The 24,471-nt window shown below is 41.8% G+C and overlaps 1 protein-coding gene across 2 annotated transcripts in view; it reads left to right on the forward strand.

Annotated features, from left to right (window-relative positions):
* The first annotated feature begins 4,558 nt into the window (after positions 1 to 4,558).
* Positions 4,559 to 24,471, forward strand: part of PLBD1 (phospholipase B domain containing 1) — a 64,194-nt gene continuing 44,281 nt past the window's right edge. The window contains exon 1 of one of the 2 annotated variants that reach the window (XM_054989266.1): positions 4,559 to 4,581. Coding sequence is in view for 1 of the 2 variants with exons in the window: in XM_054989264.1 (XP_054845239.1) it covers positions 4,895 to 4,979 (85 nt within the window). In the remaining variant the exon portion in view is untranslated. Of the gene's footprint in view, positions 4,582 to 4,716; positions 4,980 to 24,471 lie in introns of those variants that run through there. The other variant, XM_054989264.1, reaches the window with a different exon arrangement.

A 24,471-nucleotide genomic window follows, 5' to 3' on the forward strand; every position in this document is an offset into this window, starting at 1 on the left:
TGGGCACAGGGACAGAGCATGTGGATGCCCTTCCACTCCTATGCTGCTTGCTTCTGTTGCCGTAGCAGGGCATTATTTTTATGCCCGCCCCCACAGACATGATTAGATGGAATGGTCAGATGCTGGGCAGATGCATGGAACTGGCTGTAACACACATATCCCTCTCTTGACAGCTCTCCTCTGCTAGATAAAGCACTCAGGCTGCAAAGGAGGGAATGAAGATGTCCCTCCTGCCTCCATGCATGCACAAGAGCTGACCCCCCCCTTAAAGATAATCTTTGGGCCACATGTTAATGACCAGTTGAGTTGGGGTTTTCCCCGTGCAAACTTGAGTTTGGCACATTTGTAAAGAGACCCTCAGATGCTGCTAGTTAATCATAATGCTGACCAACGTTTAAGGAGACCACTACTCTAGACATAGTTGCCCTCTCTCTAAAAGAGCAGGTTCACATTTTGGGGGTATTACTAGATTCTGATCTACAGTTTTGGCTGGTGCACTAGCTGTAGCCATTCTTTGACTGATGGGATTTGGCCATTAGTTAAGTATGCTCTGATCACATCTAGATTAAATGTACTGTATCTGGTGCGTTCTTCCAAAGACTGTTCAGAAGCTTCAGGTGGTTTAGAAATCAGTAGGTACTCTGTTGATAGATATGAATGACCGTGAATGTAACTTTCCAGCACTACATGAAGTGCCCTGGCTGGCCATCTGGTTCTGGCCTACCATTCAGCATGCTGATTTTTACCTTTAAAGTCCAAACACTTTGGGACCAGGCTACTTAAAAGACTACCTTCTCCAATACCTGCCTATTTCAGAAATGATATCGGTGATTACCAGGGAGAGTTTTTGGTAGTTGCATCCTCATCTATATCATGCCCTGGACTGGTTTAAGTTATTTATCGTGGAACAGATAGTTGCTGTTGGACATTAGCTATCTTCAGTGTGGGAATCCTTGTGGGGTTTCACATGGTGCAGTCTTATCCCTCATGATATTCAATCTCTATGGAAAGGCTTCAGAAGAAATCATTGCTATGGAATTGTATGTAGGGCCGGCGCCAGAGTTTATGGAGCCTGCGGCCACAAGTGTGCGCGCTATGCGCACGCACACCTCTGACTGCATGATGACGTCACGTCATCATGAAGCGCAAGATGGATGGGGCGGCGCGTGGAAGCTTCTCCACGCTCCGCACGCCGCCCCAGCAGCTGCTTGCAGATTCTGCACCCGGCTGGGGCGTGTGGGGGTGGAGGAGCGCGCAGCAGAGCAGGCATGGCTGGCTGCAGCCGTAGCTGCAGCCAGCCAACCCCATGCCACCGCCGCTGCCACACATCCCAGCTGGGCGCAGAAGCCCCAAGCAGCTGCTGGGGCGGCGCACGGAGGCTGCTCTGCGCGCCGCCCCAGCAGTGGCTCGCGGCTTCTGCGACCGGCTGGGGCATGTGGGGGCAGAGGAGCATGCAGCAGAGCTGCCGTGGCTGGCTGCAGCCAGCTCCATGCTGCTGCTGCCGCCACGCGCCCCAGCTGGGCGCAGAAGCCGCGAGCTGCTGTTGGGGTGGCGCCCGGAGGCTGTGCCCGGCTGGGGCGTGTGGCGGCGGCGGCAGCAGCGGCAGCACGGGGCTTGCTGGCTGGCGGCAGCAGTAGCTGCAGCCCAGTCATGCCAGCTTCGCTGCACGCACCTCCGCCCCCGACACCCCCTCCAGCGCCCCTCCAGTGCCCTCACGCCCAAGGCCACCGCCTACCTGGCCTCCATGGGCGCGCCGGCCCTGATTGTATGTCATCAATATGCTGATTAGTAAAGAGTCCAGTAGCACCTTTAAGACCAACCAACTTATTTGTAGCATAAACCTTCGAGAACTACAGCTCTCTTCATCAGAGCTGTGGTTCTCGAAAGCTTATGCTACAAATAAATTGGTTAGTCTTAAAAGTGCTACTGGTCTCTTTACTATTTTGCAACTACAGACTAACACAGATAACTCCTCTGGATCTATCAATATGCTGATGACACCCAGTTCTTTATCTTGCTACTCAAATCCCCTAGTAATGCGGTAGAGGTCTTCAGTTGCTGCCTGACCATTGTAGTCAAATGAATGAAAGCAAACAAATTGAAACTGAGTCCAGACAAGATGGAAGTAATGCTGCTTGGGAAGGTAGAGATCTTGAAGTACATTATACTGTCCACTTTCAATGGCGTTCAGTTGACCCTTGCAGACTCAGGTAAGATTGTAGGGGTTATATTGGGTTCAGAGTTGCTGCTAGAGTTCTTCTGTTTTGCTTGATGATTCCTGTTATCAACATTGTGTGTGTGTCATGTGCCATCAAGTCGCCTATGGTGAACCTATGAATGAAAGACCTTCAAAATGTCCTATCATTAACAGACTTGCTCAGATCCTGCAAACTGGGGGAAGTGGCTTCTTTTATTGAGTCAAGCCATCTCGTTTTAGGTCTTCTTCTTTTCCTACTGCCTTCCACTTTCCCTAGCATTATTGACTTTTCCAGAGAATCTTGTCTTCTCATGGTGTGACTAAAGTATGATAGCCAATATTACTCATTCCAAAAGTATGACTAAAGAGGGGCTGCTTTATAACAGCATTATAAAACTGTGTAAATAATTATAGAAAACCATCTTACACAAAAACATCTTATGGAAACTGTGAAAGGATTTTTCCCCTATACTCCTTTGAAACACCAGTCTTAGATTTATCAAGGCAAACAACACATGTTAATTAAAGAAAGGAGAAGTTTATTGAGAGATGTCCTCACAATAAACTTGATGCACTCATTCAACACTACTGCATACCCCTAAAGGGGTTTAGACTTGCATCTATACTTTGTCATCATCATACTTGGATCATACTTTCTCATATACTTTCTCATAAAATAAACAATATTGTTTATAGTAATAAAAGAATTTGCACAGACAAGCAAACAGAAATCAATGGAATGTCAAAATTTTACAATTAATATCGATGAATTATGGTCAGCTTTAAAATATAACAGGTCATATAAATCAAAAGTAATAACTAACTTTTTCTGGCACCATTTGTTATCTTTGAAGGCAATGAAAAGAATACATTCAAGGCTGGGAGGGGAAATGCTGTGGGTAGAACTATGGCCTTCAGGGTTTCTTTACTGGAACCTGTTCTGAACAAGTTACCCTAAACATTTCCTCTCAGTGTCCTTTTATTAAATTGTCCTGTAGATTAAATCCGCCCTGAGCCTGCTTGCGGGGAGGGCGGAATATAAATACGATAAAATAAAATAAATAAAATAAAATTACACAGAAAATATGAAAATAAGAAAGAAGAAACCATCAGCGTGGATGTAACAGCCAAGACCAACTTTACTTCTAACTTCTTAGTAGGCCAAAAATGAGACTGTGGCTTCCCTTCTGAAAAAATCTCTTAACAGAAACTAAAATTGTTTTCGCACATTTCATTAAAACCACCTCTGATCCTTTTATTATTTGTATCCAATAACTATTGTGAGTCAAAAAAAGAAGAGAGCACTTTAATAAATATACATTGTAACTAACATAAGGATTTCAAGTTACATTAGACAGCAACTTAAGCTACAACTCATTTAAATTCAATTGTGAAAATATGCTAAGACCAGTCTTTTTACTAAATGTACATGTAGTCATCATGGGTAAAGATGGTGATCAAATAAACAACTTAAAAACAAAGAGGCATTAAATTTGAAATGGTTCCTTTCCATCAATAACTTTGTGTGTGGTTAGCATTTTTCCTATGTGTTAAGCAGATATAAAAGCTAGAATAAAGCTACATTACAATAACTGGTTTTAAAAACTATTTCTTCCCAGACAGGTCCACAGTATGAAAAAAAAATCCCCTTTTCACTTAATGGAGAACATGCATAATGATGTGTTTTGAATTAGGAGAATACAGAGCCTTGGCTATTTACAGGTTAATAACTGGTCTGCATGCTAGTGTTTAAGAGGGATTTTTTAAAATCTAGAAAACTAAAAAGGGTACTCATTGGTTTTAATGGATTTTATCTACAAAACTGCATGAGCTCTTTTTCCCACAGGTAACACAATGTTTAAAGCCAGGACTGAACTAATCTTCTGACCCAAATGTGAGATCATCACAAGAGAATTAGAATGACAACCATGTATTTGTGAGCTATGCTTGATTACAAGTTTGGCAACAGCTTCTGAAAACGGAAACACACACAACCTCGCCATTCCCGAAAACCTATTTGATCTTGCTTGTTTCTTGAAATGTAGCGAAATGGGATTAAAGAGATCAATATCTAAAGCAACCTCTGGCACAAAATGAAATCCACTTTTCTCTTGCCTTAAGGACTAAATCACAAGAGAGCTTGACAAATTTCGACAGGTTTGAGTACTTAAGTCATACACTCTTCCAGATGTGTAAAGAACTGGGCCACCTTTTCATAAATGCCAGATGGTATTCAGCCGTTTCAAAACTTGGAATATCGGTTAACCTTAATCGAGACCGAATATGCATCCACTCAGGACAGAAACTCTACCTTTTAACCACTTTGAAACGATCCTGTCTTATGAGGGAGACGGCAAGGAGCCGCTGCTACGGGGAGCTCTGAGGTAATTTCTTCCTCTTTCTCAAGTGAGTTTGGGAGTTGCAAAGACAATCGGCGGTAGCCGCCGGTGGGAAGGTCCTTATTCTTGGCAGCGCCTCGCTGTCCCTCAGCCCGAGCACTCAAAATGCCCCGGACAGGAGCAGAGGGGAGTTTCCGTTCTTTCTACTCCCACCCCGCCAAGGCTAGGGCGGGCCTGCGGTGACTGCTCCGGGGCAGCGCGGTTGGGTGAAGGGCGTGCCTGCCCTCAATGAGAAAATTGCCCAAGTCGCGGGGCTGCCGCCTCCGTCAGAAATACAAGGCGCAACGTGCTAGCCAGCATGGCCCGGCTGGCTTCCTGCCTGTCCTGCTACTGTTGCTGCTGGGGTCTTTTCCTTCTCTGGGCCGCGGTGGAAACTCGAGCAGGTGAGAAGAGCGTAGAAAAGGCTGGGGACATGGCCAGAGGACCTCGGATGGCGGTGGGGGCGAGGGGGCAGATCCCAAAGAACGGCGAGGCGCAAGCAGCGTAAAGACACGGCTCTGGAGCGCTTTCGAATGTCTGCAGAGGCGCTCAAAACTGAACGAGAGAGACCGCGGGAAATCTCCTCCTCAGACATTCCTTCGGGGTCTCGCAGAGAAACTCTGCTCTGCTTTCTCGCTTTTCACTCACGCTCGAAAGCTTTGGGTGTCAGTCTTCTCTCTCTCTCTCTCTCTCTCTCTCTCTCTCTCTCTCTCTCTCTCTCTCACACACACACACACACACACACACACACACACACACACACACACACACACTACCTCTCTTTCTGTCATACATAGCCTGTAGTCAGAGTTTTTTTTAAAAAAACGATTAAAAATGGGATAGCAAAATGATAGCTGAACGTTGAGGCTTCAAGGTTTTAAATTTAAACAGTCAAATGTGCTCTGGAATCGTAGGGGCAGTTCTCTATAGCTATAGATTGCTGGCCAGCGTGAGTGTTCCAAAAACCATTATGATAAAGAAAGATGTTTTGTTCTAAGATTACTTTGATTTTTTTAAATTAAAACGAGAGATTCTCTCCCCCCCCCCCCCCATCTTGTCTTTTTCTGCTATATTCTGGAAAGATTTCATGGATACTGGAAGCTTGTTTAGTATTAGTAATAATAACTGCACTTATATACCACTCTTCTAGACAGACAGTGCCCCTCCCAGAGCCCCAAACAAAGTCAGTTTTATTGTTATCCCCACAATACAGCTGGGGAGCTGGGGCTGAGGAGTGGCTTACCCAAGGCTATTTGCTGAGCTCATGGCAGTAGTTGGATTCAAACAGGCAGAGTGCTGATTCACAACACAACCTGTTGCTAGATTTAGGTGTTGATAAAGTACATCAGCAATATTTTTAAAAAACAAATGGGTTAGATTAAAAAAAAATCACATCCACTATGTATAAACAGTTATCCACATACCGGGGTTTGTGAAGGTGCTTTTGGGTTATTATTGGGGTTATTGGGTTATTATTGGGGTGCTTATTGGGTTATTATTGGGGTTAAATATGGAAAATGTTAATGTTAAGGATAGAGTCCTGGTTTATTACATGACGGTGGCTGCAAGACTACTGTATGCTCAACACTGGAGACAGGAAGAGCTACCAGAAATTCAAGATTGGATTCAGAAATTATTGCACATGGCAGAAATGGACAAATTAACAAGGAAATTGAAAGAACGAAATCCAAGGGAATTTGTGGAAGATTGAGGTAAACTTAAAAAATATTTAGAAAAGAAATGGGACATGAAAGATCAGTTGTGGTCTCTTGATAACTACTGAGAGATTTAGAAATATAAGATAAAACTTTGCCTTAAACAATAGGGGAAAAGCAGCTTAGACTGGAGTTAGTTATTAGGGGGAAAGGGGTCAGAGTGCTGTTGGGAGTCAATAAGGGGAAAGGGGAGGGGGTGGGATAACATATATTAAGAAAAGGTATATTGTTGTAAAATGTCTTTGAAATGTATGTGAATCCATCCAATATTTTTTTTAAAAAGGAAAAGCACCTTCACATTATAGCATTTCACTATATTAAGGGCCAAAACAGACATGGTGGCAGCTGTCCACCCACAAGTCCTCCCCTTGTTTCTCACTGGTGCTCACCATGCATAGGACAGCTCCCATTCAAAGTAGGGGGCAAGCTGTGCATGCCCTGTGAAAACTTCCATTCCCTTGTGTCCTCAAAACAGTACAGTGTGAATCGCATCAGATGCATTTTCGTAGTAAATTAAGTTTTATACAGTCTGTTCATGATCTACAAGGTCAGGTCTCAGAGGGTAGCTGATTTCATTGGGGCACAACTCAAAAGGCCCTGGCCCAAGTTCTGACTGGAAGGGATTTTGTGCTGGAAACAGTGAAAAAATTCTTTATTAGCTAATAATGGCTTTCTCAGTGATACTCAGTTCCTCAGGAGCAGCACCAGTTCCCTGGAAAAGAGTGTCAAAGGCCCCCCTCACCCCCTGCTCCTGCTTTCTTCCTCCCATGTTTCCTAATTGTCTGAGCATCCTCCCGACATCTGAACTTACAGTTATTCTCACTGTCTGCAGCTAGGAGTGTTGGTGGTTCAGGACTTGAAAGTAAGTGGGTGCAGGAAGGACGGACATACAGGCCGGTGGTGGAGAGGTGCGTGAGCAGGGAGCCAGTGGCAGTGGAGCCCACCAGAAGCCCTAAGCCCCAGCAGCTGTCCCACCTGATCCATGCGGATGTTGGCTTTTTCAGCAGCCATACATGGATCTGATATGGCACCTGTGGCTCTGCTGAGCACTGTTCCCCAATGAGTCACCTGCCCTATGCTTCAAGAAAGTGGGCAAGACCCTTTCCCAGTGAGGCTTGTGGTTGCCAGACATTTCCTACCTTGAATGAGCAAGCTACAAGCCTCTCTGCGGTTCAGGCCTCATACTAGGAATGGAAGTAAAAGTAGCTCTTTTGGTTGGTGCACTTTCTACTTGGTTTCATGTAGAAAGCACACTGGACATGGTTTCTGCTCCCAGTCAATTAGAGTTCTTAGGGTTGAGCTGTTAGATCCCAACTACCAATGAACACATTTTGTTGCTTGTGTACTGAGGTGGTCTGGAAGTTATCTTATTGTAGGACCTGGAACCTCTAGAAGACACCACCATTCAAAAGAGGTAGAAGTTGATTCCATGCTCTTCTCCTGAGGGGGATAGTCCCTGCCCATATTCCTAGGAAACAGAGGACTTTATTTTAGCATTACCTGAGTGTTCTGGAGTGGGGTTCACCCTGGCTTTATGAGTTGCAGACTAGGAGTTCCTAGATCCCAGTTACAGAAAATGTTGCTGTAGTAGAACATTTTATCTGACATCTCATAACTGAAGCTGCTACAACACTTTTCCCAGTGGTCCTCAAACTTTTTGAAATTGGATTTTCTTCTAACTTACTGACTTTACGGGATCCACTTTTAAGCAAACTGCACCTTTGGGGTTCTTACTGCAAAGTAATTCTGTGCTACTTTCCCCTCCCCAGCATAAAATACAGGAATCTCACACTCATTTTCAATGAACACAATTATAAAACATTTTCCTTGTTTAGTATGTATAAATATTAAATACCCCCTCTGCTGGTCCCTGTGGTCCTTACTGCAGCTAGCTCCTTTCTATCAGTAAGGTGTTAGGAGTGGGTTCGATTTGGAGCAAAAACACACAGGATGTGCTTTCTGCTCCAGGCCTTCTCCTCTTCCTAGCCAGGGCTGTATTATTCATAAGGCTGACTAGTCTGAAGCCTAGGGGCCATGAGGGATTAGGGGCCCATCAATTTTTTTTGCTGAGGCACCCCCCCACATAAATTACAATTAATTGTTTCTCTTATATAACTTCTATTAATAAGATAATTAACTGCTTCCTTATTGAAGTAAAACAAATTGTCTCTTATATTAAAGCAATTATCCATAAATTATATATTTTTATAAATAATAAAAAAATTATTCACTTCAAAATATTATAGTATTGAACAACAATAACCCCAAAATGTGCTTTCCTGAAGAGTTCTTCTCGTGCAATAAAAATATTTTAAAAATTGTGAATAGAATTCTTCAGGAGACCCTCAAAATGGATATAGGGCTATGTACTGCAGCCTAGTACCTACTATACCAGGGTCTGGCTGTCAGCTGTAGCGGGGTGAAAGATTGATAAGCTGCAGGGGGCCCAAAACACCTGAAAGCCCAGGAGCCCGGCCATGGTTTTATATGGCCCTGCTCCTAGCTGCCCCCAGCAGTTCAGAGTCTGAGCTTCAAGTAGAAAGTGTACTGGACATAGTTTCTGCTCCCAGTCCTGTCCCCATGTCTGGCTCCTGCTGGTAGGGGAAGCTTGAAGCAGAAAGTGTTCCCACTCTATGCATTCCGCCACTATCCATTACCAGCCAGGTTGCTGTTGAGTTGCAATATCTGCAATTTATTGGAAATAATTGTTTCGTTTGCTAGCAGAGTTACCCATTCAGAAGCATTTCCCAACATGCAGTAATTAGGCTCTTAGACAAATATTTTTAATAAACTTTATTTCTGTTTATAAACTCAAAAGTATAATCATATAACCACTAAATCATACATCTGATACAATCTACTTCTACATTTATATACATAAAACATAAACCAGACATATACATTTTAACATACCTAAACTAACATCATGGCTCTTAGATAGATATTGTAGAAAAGATAGAACGTACATTTTATTAAGGTAGATTCCAATCACAGCATTTCTTGTAGAAGACAGAAGAAAGAATCCTAGTCTAAAAGTTAAATTTCCCTATTGGGCATGACCAGCTAATCTGGCATCATGTTTACAGGCAGGTATGTGGATTACATGGCAGGAGCTGTGGAATATGATAAGGCAAGAATGAATCTCTCATAATAGACACAGGAAGAGAATGAAAGTCAGGGAGGCATTCCCACCTTGGACAAAGAGGTATTATGCTAATCAGGAAATTAACACAATACACACAGAGGCACAAGCAGGGGTACCCAATGTCAAGGCATACTAAGTCACCTGTTACAACACAATTGTGCAGACATAATTTCTCTGTTTGGGTGTTTTTTTTAACACCCTCCCCCCACCCCAAATTTGGGGAGATTTCCTGCAAACCCAGGATTTGCCCTAGATTCATAGAGAAATTTCACCTCTCTATACACAGATCCATTGTGTGGATTTTAAAATTCATATTCTCAGGCTGTGTTCAGAATTAGATATATTGATAGAATTACTGAGCAACAGACTGAATTTCATGGCCATTTTGCACATTATGCAGAGGCAAACCCAGATGTTGAGTTCCCTAAAGCCTCCTCTCCCAACTCACCCTGTTCTTCCCCCATTTCCTGGCTTTGTAATCTACATGCACAACCCTCTTTTGGGTCATGATGATCTCCAGTTTGTGAGCCACTTGCTTACAGAGATCCTTATTATCTCTCTGCTTTTAAAAACTTTATTGAACGTATTGCCATATGCTTAGGAATGCAGACATAACGGATTAATTTGGTATATAATATTATGACATATTGCCATTAGCCACGTGTTATAATGTTATCGTGCTTTGTATTTCTTTTGGATGAGATGTAACTTAGTGAAGAAAGATGAGCACCAACTCACAAAATAAAATATATATTTTGAATCCATAAATTATATCTTCCATCCATAAATTACATTTGGTATTGTTAAAGTCAATAGTTTGGGGGCACCTGGAAGACTATACACATACAGACAATTTTGTGGGGCATCTCCTTATATAGTAGCGAAAAAATTAAAATTGAGCCAGCTGCTCTCCATTACAGATGTCAGACTTGAGCGCAAGTCTCTCAAATCCAACATCTACTTTGTATGCTCTGGAAAACACATAACTGTATAATGGTCATCGATCCGGAGGAGTTAGCTGTGTTAGTCAGCAGTCGCAAAATAGTAGCACCTTTAAGATTAACCAACTTTACTGTAGCATAAGCTTTCAAGAACCACAATTCTCTTCATCAGATGCGTGCATATCTCATGATCAGTCACACCATGTATAATGGTGTGACTGATCACATGATATGATCAATCACCACGTCAGGCAGACTCCCTGGAGAGCCAGTATAGAAATGTTTTAATTAAATAATTATGATGGGATTGTTTTCTTTTTTAGGATAATGTTCAATTTGACTATGCACTCAGAAGAGTATTGAAAAGTGTTTTTGAAATTTCTAACACCAGACTTAAATTTCCTGATGATACTTCTGAATTAATGCTAGCAGAAGCAGGAAGGTTAGATTGTAGAATGATGTGTTCTAATTCCGTGACTTTAAACATGTAGTTTATGTTACAGAAGAGAGTGATAGTAATGTTTCATCACAGGTTTGGTTTTTCCACACAATGGGAAAAGTGTTACTTCAAAAGGGCATCCTAGGTATAACCATGGCTGTTTCCACACGGCTTACCTTCCCTCAGAATGACCCGGAACATCGTGCAAAAAATGTGGAAGATCGCGTTTTCTCGCACGAGATTTGCGCAACGTTGGGCAAATCTTGCGTGAGAAAACGCGATGTTCCGGGTCATTCCGAGGGAAGGTAAGCCGTGTGGAAACAGCCCCAGTTTGTATTGCAGCTGTTGTTGGTAACTTCACAGAATGAAGCTATATGTTCTGTCATGCAATGCGAATAACATGATAGCCCACACAAAGATAGCTACTTCCACAGAGGCAGTAGCAATTCTATGCCACCCACTAATCACATCATCATTCCAAGTGATGTCCTTAGATTAGCTGCTCATGTAAACCACCATGCAGAATGCAACAACAGTAGGAACACCATGATAGTATCACTTATCCCATGCCATACCTTACCACACACAACACACAAGTATATTGCCAGGAACAGGACAGAGGACCTGTGGGTGTGCAGACAGAGGTAGAGTATGAGGGGTAATTCCTCACTTAATTTTTTTGAGAGAAAGGGGGAGAAAACCCACTTAGCATTTGTAGATTATGGTAGAGTATATTTATAGAAATGTATTTCTCTGCATCTGTCACATGTACATTAATGGCATGCCCTGATCTTGTGAGATTTGCTGGGAACCAATGAGAAATAGTGTTACAGCAGAAGAAGCAACATTCTGAACAGTAAAATGCTTTCCCAGCACAGGTCGTTCTTTAGAACATGAAGAGAGTGCTTGCACAATTGAACTTTAAAAAGTTAAGTGGAGATACTTCATACATCTTTATTTTCCCCATGCTCCAGGTTGTGAAATTCCTGGAGATATTGGGGGTGGAACTTAGGGGAGAGTGGGGTTTGGATAGGGGAGGGACTTCAGCAGGATACATTGCCATAGCGTCTACTCTCCAAAGCAGCCATCTTCTCCAGGAGAACTGGTATCTATGGCCTGGAGATCAGTTGTAATTACAAGAGATCTCCAGCCACCACCTGGAGACTGGTAACCCTTCAGTGAAATGTGCGTAGCGCTGTGGATTTTTGCACTTTGCCACATCAGCAAAAGCTGAAAGAAATTTCAGCAGGCTAGCAGTAATAAAAAAAAATTGCAGGCATTTTACTGTGGAGAAAGAACAGTTAAGCCTCCTAGCTATTTTATCAAGTGTGAACATGCAAGAGCAATTAACTTTGGGGAGATCGTTCATGACTTTGCAATGAAGAAGGCCAGAAAAACAAAGCTTTAAATTGAATTGGTGTATTTCTAAAATGTTTGCTGCTGCACCGCTCCATTGTAATTTTAAAAATGAAAATAATCAACAGGACCATAGGATTAACCAAAACATTGCAAAAATAGTAAGCTTTGTAGGACTCTTGTTTAGACAGGATATTATGTTAATCAAACATAACCAAAAGCGAAGGAAAAAAAGAATTGAAAAGAAAAGGGGCCATTGTAGAAAAGCCCCAGTGTGGGGTGGGGTTTAATTTTAGAACTATAGAAAGTATAAATTCAGAACTAAAATAGAAACTTTTCTTTCATGACTCATGTAATTGTTCGTACACATGGGATGGGCATAGAGAGACCCCACGAGCACTTGCAGGTGGGGTGGGGAGGAGGTACCTAAGCTTCCCCTGTATTCCACTTCCCACATTATTTCCTCTTTGTAATCTCAGCAACACCTACTTTCATTGCTTCCTTCTCTTTTTCCCACCTACCTTAACCTCAGTGTTGTTTATTTTTATTTACTTTCTCCACAAGAGGAACTTAAAGCAGCTTGCATAATTCCCTTCTCAGGTATGTTAGGTTGAGAGTGTGTGCCTGGCCCAAAGTCACCCAGTTTGCTTCCACAGCCGAGAGGGGATTCAAATCTAGGTCTCCCAGATCATAAATTGCAAGTCTAACCACTGCAGCACACTATCTGTCATGGGGGTGGATGCCCTTGTTGAACAGTAGCAAGCAGCTGGGCCTGGGTGATTTGTGCAAGTCTTATGATAACAAGTCACCCAGTGGTTGCTGCTGGCCATGGTGAGTCCTCCCTCAAAGGCCAAAACAGCTATGAAAAGAGCCCTGCTTCTTTCCTCTGCCTTTTATTGACAGAAACCAAGGCTTGTTGGCTGGCAATACTGTTGTGGTTGTCTAGCAGCGGCCACTGAGAACATTCCTTTCTTAAAGCTATAGGCACTTTTTCGATCATTGGGTGGTTTACCCCTAATGTATTTTTTTAGATTTCAGATCTTTCTGCAAGCCTGGCGCTTCTCTCAGGTTTATAGAATGATCTCTCTTGTCTGTCCATGGCTCCAGTTTTAAGAATTCACAGGCAGAGTCATGTTGAGCATTAGATATACTGAGATTACAAAGTCTGGTCTTTAACTTCTGCATTTTTTGTGTGGCAGAAAATGAAAGAGGTAGTTTTGTGCAAGTTCTGTAAATGTGGATATTCAGCAAATCAGAAATTGTTTACACTAAAAAATACAGAAAGCATTTTTTAGTTCCTTTGTTAGTTTTAGATACAAATATATGTTGGTAGAATGATTCCTAATAATTCTTTAAAAATCTAAGCTGCCGTGTAGACAAAAGGACATAAAAATAAAGGATGAATCCTAACATTCACCTGTGGATGGGGGCTTATTTGAGGCACATGTAAAAGTATCATGATACATATATTGTTGAAGGCTTTCACGGCCGGAGAACGTTAGTTGCTGTAGATTTTCCGGTCTATATGGCCGTGGTCTTGGCATTGCAGTTCCTGACGTTTCGCCAGCAGCTGTGAGCCTGTGACTAGGAGTGTGCGCTTCGGGAATCTGATTCTGGTAAAAGGCCTGAATTGGACCCGATTTGGAAAGCTCCAGGATTTCCGAAAAGGGGGCAGCATGCTGACCCCGATTCGGAAGTCCCGAAGCAAAGGCTTCAGAAAGCTTTGGGTCAAGGAGTTTAAATGCCCATTTAAACCTGTCAAGGGGTTTAAATGCCCCACTGCACAGCGGCAGGAAAAGGGGCATTTAAACCCCTGAATCAGCTGCTCATCAGGGGCTTCCCCAACGAGCAGCTGAGTGCTGGCGCCGCTGTAGGGGCCAGGGAACTCCCCGGCCCCATCTGCAGTGGATGAATGGGGTGGCGGGGATGCAGGCAAATGCCTGCAAGTCCCCTCCCCACCGGGCGCTCCCTTCAGCCGCCGCAGATGGGTCCGGGGAACTCTCCGGCCTTATCAGCGGCTGAATGGGGATGCAGGGATGCAGGCAAATGCCTGCAAGTCCCTGCCGGGCATGGGAGAAACAGCCCAGTGCTCACCCTCCCGGTGTGAGAGAGAGGAGGAAATCCCCCCTCCCTTTCTCACCAGGAAGGTCTGCGCCGCCAGGCTGCTTCTCCCCCATGTCAAAGAGACAGGGAGTTTTTCCCTGTCTCTTTGACACTGGGGAGAAACAGCCCAGCGCTCGCCCTCCTGGTGTGACAGAGAGGATACAGTGAAGCTTCCCCCCTACTTAGCATTCCACGCCCTGAGAAACTCTTACAGGATGACTCAGCCCAAAGCCACCTTCCTGAGTAGATATAAATTACCTAACATCTTCTCCACACGTTGACACTGAGAGATCTCGGTCTTTTGGTGCTACACCTCTGAAGATGCCAGTCACAGCTGCTGGCGAAACATCAGGAACTACAATGCCAAGACCATGGCCATACAGCCCAGAAAATCTACAACAACTATCATGATACATCTAGAAATGTGTAGAATCAACACAATCAAACACTTTTGCTTGTTACTTACAAAAATTAATGTAGATAGAAAACCCACAAATGGACTATAACACAACAGGCTCCAGAAGGAAGAAGTCATCTCTTGAGTCCCTATCTATTTTCCTCCTTCCTTTCTTATATTTCTAGAATAATAGTATGCAGAGTTCTTAATCTTTTTTTAAAATAACTTTTTGTTTCTGAATTTTAACAATAATAAAACAACAATAATACAACAATAACAGGATTCCAAACATGAATACCATATACATGGATTAGATAGTTAATGTAGTTACAGGTTATAAATAATTAATAGAGACAGATGTCAACATATTTATTAGGTACAGTATATTCCTTAATAAGATGATCAGTAATATGGTTTAGAAAGGGAAGCCATCTCTCCATGAAGACCGATTGATAATTGGGATTCTCTGATGAGAATCAGACAGCCCAGAGTTCTTAATCTTAATAGGCCATGTTGCATAACTACAATATGGATCACCACCACTGAATGTGGCAATGATCAATAGTTTGGATGGTTTTAAAAAGTAATTAAATCCATGGAAGATGTATCTAAAACATTTAGTATAATCTCCATGTTGAAAGGCACTACCTCTTTAAATACCAGTTGCTGGGCAGGGGGTGGGGTGGAAGTGGACAATAATGAGGCAGGGATTCTTGGTAGCATCTGGATATGGCAAACAGGATGCTGGATTAGATTGGCCTGGTTCAATGGGCTCTTTATGCAGTGATACAATATACAGTAATACATGAAGAAATGAAAAATTGATTCTGAACATAGTTTTGCCACCATTTAACTTGGCAAATTATAGACAGTCCAGTCATTTACAAAATAAGTGAAGTAGAACGAGTATGACATCTTTTTGCAGCCAAGAATAATCCTGTGCAGCTAGTAACATTGCTTTAAGTTAATTATTAATACTTAGTTAGAAAAATGGGTCTCTAATGCCTAAAGGTAATTATTACTTTTTATTACCCCAGACAGCAATTTCAATCTCACAAAGCAATCTACAGCATACCTGCTGTTAATCTTACTCCAAAAAAAGCAGTATAATTTGGCTTTGTTCCCATGGTAAATTTCTGCTAATGGAAGGTAGGTGGGATTTTACTGGTTCCCCCATCCCACTGTACACCTCTCCAGTTTACCTCTCATGCTGCCCCTGGTGGTTCCCTGAGCCTTTTGGGTTGCAGCAGGAGAGGGAGGTGGGGGTGATACCATTCTGTTGACAGAAATGCAGAGTTGGGGGTGGAGCACCACTACGAAACATGGTGGATGCTTCCTTCTGAGGCTCCAGGCCCTTCCTGTGCCTTAATAGGCTCACCTGGCTTCAAAATACCCGAAAGCGATGGGAAAAGCAGGAGCAAGCAGAGCAAACCCCCCCCCCCAGCACAATCAGCCTCTGTAAAAAGCTTTTTCCAGAAGACCTGAAAAACAGCAAGGAGTCTCAGGCCGGTAAGAGCCCTAAAATGGCCGACACGAAGCATAGCAATAGCTACCTAACCAAGCAAGATCTAACAGACTCTTTAAAAGCCCTTGAAAGTAGTATTATTTCAACAATTACTACAACTCTGGTTGAAAAAGTAAATGCCGGCTTGGAACCTATTACTAAGCAGCTTGCAGACATCCAGGGATCTATCTCTTCAGTAACAGAGACTGCTGAGACAGCCTTAGAACTTGGGCTTACACTACAAGAGGAAACAAGGCAAATTCAGATAGCAGAAGACATGCTATCTGCCAAAGTAATGGAACTTGAAATGAAACTTAAAGCTAAAAACCTTAAGATTAGAGGCGTCCCAGAGAAGGAGGAAGCTAACTTAGACCTTGCCATATTTATCTCCGCATGGCTGGCATCAGTTATACAGCTTGAAGAGGGGATCGCCCCTAGTATTGATCTAGCCTACAGACTAGGCCCCATGAATCCAAATAAAGCTCGTTCTCCAAGAGATATCTTAGTGTCTTTTCGCGATTATAGAACAAAAGAGAAGATTCTTTTAGAAGCTCGTAAAAGGGACCATTTGCTCTACAAGGATAAAGAAATACATATCTACCAAGACTTACCAGCCGGAATACTACAAATGCGACGTGATTTGAAACCAATCACCAACATCCTCTCAAAAGCCAATGTAAAATATAGATGGACTGGCTCCATGGCAAAACTTTCTGTGCTGCATAATGGGACTCTACACTACGCTGAAAATCTTGATGAAGGCCACGCTCTTCAGGAAAGCCTGGGCTTGAGTACACCATCTGAGGCCCCTACCAAGCTACCAACAAAAGACTAAAAAATTCCTAGAATGCTAGATAAATGGAAACAAGTCTCACCTCAATCACTTTCCAAATGCTGATATCCTTTATCTTGGACGCTGTCTTTATAAGGGTACAATATTAACCTGAATACCTCCATCAGCTGATTGTGGGCCGGGAACAGAAAGGGTTTGAAGTCCTCAGGAGACTTCCCTCTATTCTACTTTATTTTGTTTGTTTGTTTTTTCTTCTAAACCCCCCAGGAGTAAGGGCCATGTGCCCTTTGAAATTGTCCTTCAGTGTTCAACTGAAGCTAGGGTGGTGTTTTTTTAATTTTTTTTTAACAATTTTTTTATTTTTTTTAAAAAAGCCAAACAAACAAACAAACAAAAACAATGTACAGAAGTAAAATAGAACAACAACAAAGTCTTAGTGAACTATATACAATTATATGCATAGATGTGAAATTTGTGAAATGCTTTAGTTTTTATACAGGAATAAGGAAATTAGATAATAAACGTCATGCCAATATAGTTAAAACAAAGACAACTAGCATTTTTTTTTCAATTATTTGATAGTCGTTGCTTCAAATCTGAGTAACAAAAAGTAAATGCTTAGGTGGAGAGTGTTTTGTATTGGAAATGAATTCAATGAATGGTAACCATTTTGCAATAAAATCAGTTTCTTTCAAATAGTGTTCACTCTGGTATAATTCGTCTTGTATTTTTTCTTGTATATAGTGGTCCCATATTTTTTCTAACCATTTTTCTGCTGTGGGAACCGTCTTTGATTTCCAATGTAAAGCTAGCAAGTTCTTAGCTACAACCAAAAGGTTGCTAATTAGATCTTTTCTTATTTGTGGAATTTCGAAAGTATCCCATACATTCAAGAATATGATCTTTGGATCAAGGGGGATTTTGTAGCCCGTTATTTCTTTTATATAACATAATATATCATTCCAAAAAGGTTCTATTCGGGGGCATTCCCACCAGCAATGTTTAAACGTTCCTATATTTCCACACTCTTTCCAGCAGAGCGGAGGATTTGTTTTAGTTATTAGTGAGAGTTTTCTTGGTGTTATGTGCCATCTGTGAATGATTTTGTAATTTTGGATTTGGGAGGTAACTGTCTTAGGTTTTAGAATGTTTGCAGTCCATATTTCTCTCCATTGTTCAGGTGTTAGCTCTATGTTGCAATCTAAGTGCCAATTTGTTTGGCATTTTAGAGTTTTAATTTGGTTGAGAGATAAAAGGATGTTGTATAGTTTAGAAATTAATCCCTTTTGTTTGAGTGATTTGGTATCAAGTAGGAGTTCAAAATCGGTTGCGTTCTTTTTAAGTAATTCTTGTATTTTTATTTGTTGTAGCATGTTTGAGAGTTGAAAATAGGTAAACCAGTGAATCTTGTGTTTTATTTTTTGTTCTAATTCTATTTTGTTTATGATTCCCTTTTTTGTTGTTATATCAATTATGCGGATCATATTTGCTTGGAGCCATATATTGTTAAAGGCTTTAGTTTGCCCTGGAGGGAACCAATGCTGTTCTATAAAAGAAGAGAATCTTGAGAATTGTGGTATAAGTTTGAATCTTGTATGATCCCAGGTATTGATTATTGATTCTAGAAAAAGGTTATTTATTTTGTGGGGTCGATCTTTTTTTGTGTTCCAAAACATATTTTGTATATTGCAATGTTTAAGTTCTGACTCCAAGATTGCGATCCAGTCAGTCTTATTTGCTGTAATTAAAATTTGTAATGTATTGAATAGTCTGGTGGCTGTCTGATAGAGTTCTAGATCAGGGTATTTAAAGCCTCCTTGCTGTTTTGTGTTTTTTTAATTTGATGTTCTGGTTTATTCTTGTTATTTTTCTTTTCCAGTGGTTGCACGATACCAACCACATAAACAGAAGGGGAAAGGGAGGAGGAATTAAGGGAGTAAGAGTGTTCTTTGCAAGATTAGCTGATTTTTTTTGTTTTACTTTGGGTAAGGGTGGGTAAAATTGGGAGTTGGGGAAACTGTTTGTTTTATTGTTGGCTTGTAAATAGCTATGATGGGGAAAGGGGACTGTTGAAAGTTCTTACTTGGGAGAGGGGGATTGGGAAATGTTTTTTTTTCTAATTTGTTAGTGGTACTACTGACAAGTCCACAAGACAGAAATCTTGAAATTAAGTTACTTCATATATACTTACATCTACTTTATTTAAACATAGTGGAGAACTACTTGATGATACAAGGAAGTAAAACTGGGGTATATATCTTGTTGTCTATTGGTGTATTATGACACAAAATCAAAATCATAAGGTCACCTCTGTAAACTGTCGTGGTTTGAATAGCAAAATCAAGGCTAAAAGGGTGACAGCAGCTTTAACTAAATTGAAGCCTTCGATCCTTTGCCTCCAGGAGACACATCTGAAAAAAATCAACTTTACCTGTCTTACACTCTAACTGGTTTCCCCAACAATTCCAATCCCCAGGCTCATCCAAGTCTAGAGGGGTGGCAATTTTATTTTCTAGAAATGTTTGCTTTAGTTTAGAAAAATCCCTGTGTGATTCCATGGGTAGATACCTATTCTTAAAGGGCCTTTTAGACCAGACACCAGTTACAATAGCAGTCATTTATGCGCCCAATTTATTGAAAACACGATAACTAAACTAACTTCCTTCGCAGAAGGGGAAACAATTTTGACTGGAGACTTTAATTATATTATGAATTATGACCTAGACAGATTAAAAAAAAGAAGCATTCGCTGCAAGGGGAAAAAAGGAAATTCAGAATTAACAAAGTTATGACTAAATTTGGCTTTGCTGATATCTGGCGTCTTCAAAATCCCCTACAAAAAGATTATACTTATTTTTCTTCCTTACACAAGGATTGATTATATATTTTTGTCCCCTAATTTAGCAAAGCAAACGATCTCGTCCGGCATTGGAGATAAGATCTGGACAGACCATGTATGGACAGAATGCATCTTATATTTAAGAGATAATAAGCAAACATGGTCAAATTGGAAATTTAACACTTCACTTTTATTTAACAAACAGATATCTTCACAAATAGCTTTAGACATCAAACAATATTTTGATCTTAATTTGGAATGTGGAGTCTCCCAAATTTTTGTGTGGGATGCCATGAAAGCTGTACTCTGAGGAAAAATTATTCCTTTGGCTCCTATCATAAAAAGCAAAAGGAAAAAGTTAAAAATGCTATACTAGTTAAGATCAGAAATTTAGAAGAGGAGTATAAAAAAACTTGCAGCAAAAAAATTTATAAACAGCTATTAGTTGAGAGAAAGGCCCTGGAAAACTTAGAGATGGCTCAAATCCAAAAGCAACTTTTATTTACCAAACAGAAGTATTGGGTAAGGTCTCCTAGATCTGCGAAATTATTGGCCCAGAAAGTGAAAGAAAAAATTCTCTCTCGCAATATAAATTCCACTAGAGACCCAACTGGTAGATTCTACACCAATTCGGAAATGATTACTAAAATCTTTGCTGACTTTTATCAGGCTCTTTACACCTCCGACAACCCTAGCCCTGAAAATATCCTGCGTTACCTAACCGGAAAAAATATCTCACTGAAGATTTCAGACGAGCATAAGCTAATTATGGAGCAACCAATTACATTACAAGAGGTAAAAACTGTCATTAAATCTTTAAAGAACAATAAAACCCCAGGGAAAGATGGCTTTCCGGCTGAATTCTATAAAAAATACCTAGATTTAATTTCAGCCCCCCTAACAGAGGCCTGTAATTTGGTTTTGACATCAGGTACTATGCCCCCTTCCTGGAAAGAAGCTGAAATCACAGTTATACCAAAAAAGAATAAAGACCCTTCTGGTACAAAATCATATCGCCCCATTTCTTTATTGAATCAAGACCAAATTTTTTTTACAGCTATACGTGCCAATAGACTAGCCAGTTTTATCACCAGATACATTCACTCCGACCAAACTGGGTTTATGCCAACTAGATCCTTATTTGATAACATATGCAAAACTTTGGACTTAATTAACTTATCTACACAAAACAAAATTTCACTTGATATTGAAAAAGCGTTTGACAAGGTAGAAGTAGTGTACCTTTGGACCTTGCTCAATGAGATGGGATTTGGAACCTGCTTTCTTAACGCCATCAACACCCTCTATCACTCCCCATTGGGCACAGTTAGAGCTAACAATGCACATTCACCCAATATTTATATATCTAGAGGAACCTGGCAAGGTTGTCCCCTCTCCCCGCTTTTGTTCGCCATTGCCATGGAACCCTTGGCTTTGGCTCTTAGGGCAAACCCCGAAATAAGGGGAATTACATTACATAATCAAGAATATAAAATCAGCCTTTTTGCCAATGACCTAGTACTGTATATAACTAATCTTAAGGAATCTCTTCCAGCTATCGAAGCAACCCTAGAGGAATTTAGCTATGTTTCCGGCCTATCTGTTAACCACTCCAAATCAGAACTCTACCCTCTAAATTTACATCGGGAAGACATACTGCGTATCAAAAATACTCATAAATTTAAATGGGTTGAAAAATATTGGAGTTATTTAAGGATAAAAGTTCCACTTAAATTAAAGGATATATGGAAATTCAACTATGAAGAGTTATATTCTAACATCTCTTCTATGCTGACCAGTTGGAAAAAGGTCAACCTAACTTGGCTAGAGAAAATCAATCTTGTGAAATCTATAATTCTCCCAAAGATTTTGTTTTATTTTAGAGCTTTGCCCATACCAATTAAGCATAAAACTTTGGAAGCCTAGCAAAAATTACTGAATCAGTTCATTTGGGAAGGAAAAAAGACCCAGGATTGGCCATTTTGCTGTGCGCATCCATACAACCCTAGGGGGACTGGGTGTACCTGATGTCAAATCATACTATGATGCAACGCACCTTACATATTTATCCCTTATGCTTAACCAAAATTACAATGCAGACTGGAAAATAATAGAAAGCTATTATACCTTTCCTAAAACTTTACAGGAATTTGTTTGCAATAAATCATCGGAACGTCCCTCCAACATCAAAAATAACATCTTTTATGCTGCTTTGGATACATGGGACAGGCATAGACTTAAACTAGCACCTCCCATATCCCCTCTCTCTTGCTTCATAGGCCAAACCTGGTTTACACCAGCAATTCATCATGAATAATTTACCGGCTGGAAAAAGGGAGGGCTGATTAGACTGACTGACATTTCAAAACATGGAATTCTTTCCTCAAAACAAAAAATTGAAACTAAATTATGTGACAAAATCCCATGGTTCCAGTATTTTCAAATAAGTCATCTGTTTACTCAATTTTCTTTAAAAGGGACTTTAAATTGAAAAACAACAGATTTTGAAAACTTTCTCTTGAAAGAAAAACAAAGCAGCAAAGGCTGTCTTTCAAAAATATATAAAATGCTCCTTTCAACTTCCAAAACAAAGCTCTTTCCATACCAATTAGCGTGGGGAAAAAGACTGTGGCATAAAATTTTCTGACACCCAATGGACTAAAATTTGGAACTCCTCAACTATTAAAACCAGATCAATTAACATTAGGACTCAGTCCATTAAGCTCCTGACCAGATGGTACATCACTCCACAAAAACTTAGCTATAACACCAGATCTATCTCCCCTAAGTGTTGGAAGCTCTGTGGGGAAATAGGCTCATTTTATCATTGCTGGTGGTCATGCAAAGTAATCCAAAAATTCTGGTTTGACGTAATTGACTGTATTAAACAAATCACAGGCCACTTAATCCCACCTAAGCCGGAATTGATTTTATTAAACCTGTGATCCGACTTTGACTTGCCAATAGACACTAGAGACCTAGTAGCAACGCTGTTATCCGCAGCAAAACTATCTATAGCATCGTCCTGGAAAAGCCCACAACCACCTTCTTTAACAACTTGGCACAATAAGATCTGGGATGCCTTCTTTATGGAAAAAAATTCCTATCAATTGAAGCTAATGGATTCTGTTAACCTGCAGCAAGGCTTTTGGGAGAATTGGTTACCAGTAGTTGATTATATGACCGCTCGTGAAATATCACCTTGTACCCCTTACCCAACTGATCCTTTTAGTTTTTAAGTTTCTTCTTATGTATATCGATATACATTGACACCTGTACTGTTACGCGTAACACTCTTATATGCCATGGTTCTTTAGCATATGCCTATTGTGGACTGTTACACTTACCTTTGAGGTTACTTGTTAGCAGGCCCGGTGCGCCCATTGAGGCCAGGTAGGCAGTGGCCTCAGGCGCAAGGGCACTAGAGAGGCGCTGGAGGGGGTATTGGGGGCGGAGGCGTGTGTAGTGGAGCTGGCATGACTGGGCTGCAGCTGCTGCTGCAGCTAGCCAGCCCTGTGCCGCAGCAGCCACCACAAGCCCCAGCCAGGCGCAGAAGCTGCGAGCCGCTGCTGGGGCGGCATGCAGAGCACGGAGCAGCCTCCGTGCGCCACCCCAGCAGCGGCTCGCAGCTTCTGCGCCCGGCTGGGGCATGTGGCGGCGGTGGCACGGGGCTGGCTGGCTGCAGCAGCAGCTGCAGCCAGCCACACCAGCTCCGCTGTGCACTCCTCCACCCCCACACACCCCAGCCGGGCGCAGAAGCCGTCAGGCTGCTGCTGGGGCGGCATGCGGCGCACGGAGCAGCTTCCGTGCACCGCCACAGCTAGCCTGTGCTGCGTGATGACGTCATGATGATGTCATCACGCAGTCCATGGCGTACGCGCGCGCGCACGAGTGGCCGCAGAAACTCTGGCACCGGCCCTGCTTGTTAGTGTGTTTGCTTGTTTAGTTTCGTTGTGTTAGATGTATTTAAAAATATGAAAATTGTCAAAAATAAAGAATTAAAAAAAAAGAAAAAGAAATGCAGAGTTACCACAGGATCCAAGCCTTTATATTTTTGAAACTGAAAGTAGAACTAATTGAAACAGTTCTGTTTTTTCAGAAAATGTAGACAAATTCTATCCATAGTAAGTTATCTGTGTATTACAAGCATAGCTCTCAAACCTGTCTGCTGTGCAATGCCTTTTTAAGAGGCTAACCCAGAAGGCCTCAGAATAGGGCTACCAGGTTCCCCAGTGGGGGCAGGGGATCTCCTGTTTTCACGGTCTGGTTCCTACCACCAGCCCTCTCCTGGCCAACAAGGGGAAATGGTGGAAAATGTTCTCCAGGAGAGTTCCTGAGGTGGTATGATGACATCACTTCTGGGAGTGATGTCATCACGCAGACCCCCAAGAGCACACCTGCACTTCAAACTGGGTCCCAATGGGCGTGGGACCCAAATTGGCCCAGTGCGAAGTGTAGGCACAGTCCCAGGGCCTGCATGATGACATCACTCCTGAAAGTGATGTCACGCCATCCTGGGAATGCACCTGCACTTCACACCTGCACAAAGACAGGAAAAAAGGTGAGTGCCTCCCCCCCCCCCCGCTGGGAGAGTAAGGGGACCTAGCAACCCTTTCTCAGGGTAAGCAAGACAGAAACAGCTTCACTTGTTTAACCGGCACAAA

This window comes from Eublepharis macularius, chromosome 9, assembly GCF_028583425.1.
Source record: "Eublepharis macularius isolate TG4126 chromosome 9, MPM_Emac_v1.0, whole genome shotgun sequence".
Classification (NCBI taxonomy): domain Eukaryota; kingdom Metazoa; phylum Chordata; class Lepidosauria; order Squamata; family Eublepharidae; genus Eublepharis; species Eublepharis macularius.